General features: G+C 57.7%; 1 protein-coding gene across 2 annotated transcripts in view; it reads left to right on the top strand.

Annotated features, from left to right (window-relative positions):
- Positions 1-1,448: 1,448 nt before the first annotated feature.
- UROC1 (urocanate hydratase 1) overlaps positions 1,449-2,471 on the top strand; it is a 39,134-nt gene continuing 38,111 nt past the window's right edge. For both annotated transcript variants that reach the window (XM_026456398.1, XM_026456397.1), the window contains exon 1: positions 1,449-1,622. In XM_026456398.1, coding sequence (XP_026312183.1) covers positions 1,497-1,622 — 126 coding nt within the window. In that variant the 5' untranslated portion in view covers positions 1,449-1,496. The remainder of the gene's footprint in view (positions 1,623-2,471) is intronic.

Here is a 2,471-nt window from a genome sequence, read left to right as displayed (position 1 = left end):
TAGGGAGGCTTCATGACCCACACAACTGACTAAATCATTCGTCTTTGGTGATCAACTCAACCTTCAGCTTCTCTCTCCTCTCCAAAATCAGGGGGCTGCTGAAAGTTCCAACCCTCTAATCACAGGTTGGTTCCCTTGTCAACCAGCCCCCATCCTGAGGATATCAGGGATCTGCCAAGAGTTCCCTCATTAGAACAAAAGGGCTCCACTCCTGTCACCCAGGAAATTCCAACAGATCTAGGAGCTCTGTGGCAGGAACCAGGGTCAAAGACCAAATGTTAGAACAAAAGATTCTCCTGGAGTTTCTATCTACCAGGGCCTCAGGAGCTTTGTGGCAGGAACAGGGAAGAGACCAAAGCCTGTTTCTTATTCTATCACAGTCTCACATCGCCCCCATTAAGGGCGCCCTCCCTGTGCCACAAAACGGCCAGTGTGGATGGGAGGGTGCTAGGGCCAGACCTCTGGGTCCTCAGGGCTCCAATCCGAGCTTCCTCTATGACTGGCTGTGTAACCCTGGGCAAGTCCCATCCTTCTCTCCACCTGTTTCTTCATCTTTAAAATGGGGGCAACAAAACCCTCAGGGCTGACCCACAGGATGCTCTCAGAGGAGCAAACACTCAGAAGGCAGCTGGGCTTCCACGTGTGGGCCCTGCACTGGGGCTTGCCTAACGGCACTCTGCCCCCTTACAGCCAAGCAGTCCATTGCCACCCACTTGTGTGGACAGGACATGGCCAAAGGCCACAGGGCTGGTCAGGCTCTGCACCGGGTACACCCAGGTGTGTCGCTTCCCCAGCACTGCTGGAATTCAACTTCGGCCACTTCTTGGCTGTGTGAGGGAGACCTGGGCCTTGGTTTCCCCATCAGTAGTGTAGGATTCATAAAGAGTGCTTTCTGGCGGAGTTAACAGATTTGGGGATGAGGGTCATCCCTCAGGCAGGTCTTTCAAAAAGAGCTTTGGGAAGTGGTACAGCGGTGTGCCCCCCAGCGGGAGCCAAGGAGGGCACACCTGCTGCTGGGGGGTCCCGCTCCACCTGTCACCCCACCCCCCAGCAGGAGGTAGCAGGAGGAGGGGATCTACACTCTATGCCCAGTTCAGTGTCACGTGGCTCCCCATCTCCTCGTCATCAACATCAAATGTTTGGTGTGGTGCCCTGAGGGCTGCCACAGCGCACCCCAGTATTAGAGCCCCACCCACCCCTAAAGCTGTCCTGGACAGCACAGCCCTCCTGGAAGGGGAAGTGGGCCCAGCCCCCTCCCCATCGTGAAGCCTGCCCTCCCGCAGAGCTCTGCCCTCCCCAGGTCAGCACTGCAAGTGCCCTGCCTGAGGCCAGTGACCCTCCGACCTGCACATGACTCCCTGCGCAGGCCAGGCACCCAATGAGGGACTGGAGGAGGTGGCCCTGCAGCTGGAGGTCCCCGCCCTGCTGGGCCTTATCTGCCCAGTTTCTTCCTAGTCTCCCCACAGTGCTGGCCTCTACGTCCATCTCAGCTACACATGTCCAGCCTCCAGGTGCTGTGCTCTGGCCTGCCCCTGCGGCCCCTCCCAGAGAACCGGGGACGCCAGGCTGGGGTGCCCCATGCCCCAGTCAGGACCCCCGGCCTCAGCCTTGAGGAGAAACAGGTAAGCAGTGGGCCTGTGCTCCCGAGGCCTTGGCCTCTAGGCATCCTCCAGGTGGTCCATAGTGAGCACCCAGGCTTCCTGCCCTCTCGGTGGGAGCTGCTCAGCCGCCCACCCTGGACTCCAGAGGCTCCAGCTGGTGCGGGTGCGATGCATGGTGGACTCTGTCTCTTGGGTGCAGCCGCCCTTGGGTGCAGGATCACTGTGTCTGTTTACAGATGAGGACCCTGAGGCTCAAGGTCAGCAGCCGGTCAGTGGTGGCACTGTGGCCACCTCCAGTGGGAGGAGGCCCTGGGCGGGTGTGAAGTGTCCCACACCCAGCACCGGGTCTGCCCCAGCAAGCAGAACATTTGCGCACAGGTCAGCTCTTGTTTTCATTTGCAATGTAGCCGGCAGGCAGGTGCTAAGGAAAGATGGGCTGAGGCCAGTATCCCCTCACCTAACAGCAAAGCAGGCCAGGGATGGTGCGCGCTTGCCGGCGACACCCTGTCTGGGAACCTCCCTTTTGTCATTTGTAAGCTTGAGATGAAAATGGTGATACCACAGGATTATGGAGAAGAGTAAATGAAATAAAGTGGGTGACATGGTTATACAGACTTTCCTCCTATTTTTTACTGGAAACTACTCAAGAATTTCAGAAACAGTAGAGAAGTGGAAACTACAAACAAGGATAAAGATTAAAAGAGGAATCCTACCTCCCCAGAAAAAGACAGCTGCCCTTTGCACCAGAGCCCCCTGGACTTTCCTGGAGCCACCCACAGAGGCCTAACAGGACGCAGTGGGGACAGTAGGGGTCGCTCAGGGAGGAGCTGGCGCTGGGGAAGGGGAAAAGGGGAAGCAGGTTGGTGGGGG

The sequence above is a fragment of the Piliocolobus tephrosceles genome, chromosome 2 (assembly GCF_002776525.5).
Source record: "Piliocolobus tephrosceles isolate RC106 chromosome 2, ASM277652v3, whole genome shotgun sequence".
Taxonomy (NCBI): Eukaryota; Metazoa; Chordata; class Mammalia; order Primates; family Cercopithecidae; genus Piliocolobus; species Piliocolobus tephrosceles.
Note: the sequence above shows the minus strand (reverse complement) of the source record. Positions and strands in the feature narration are given on the sequence as shown.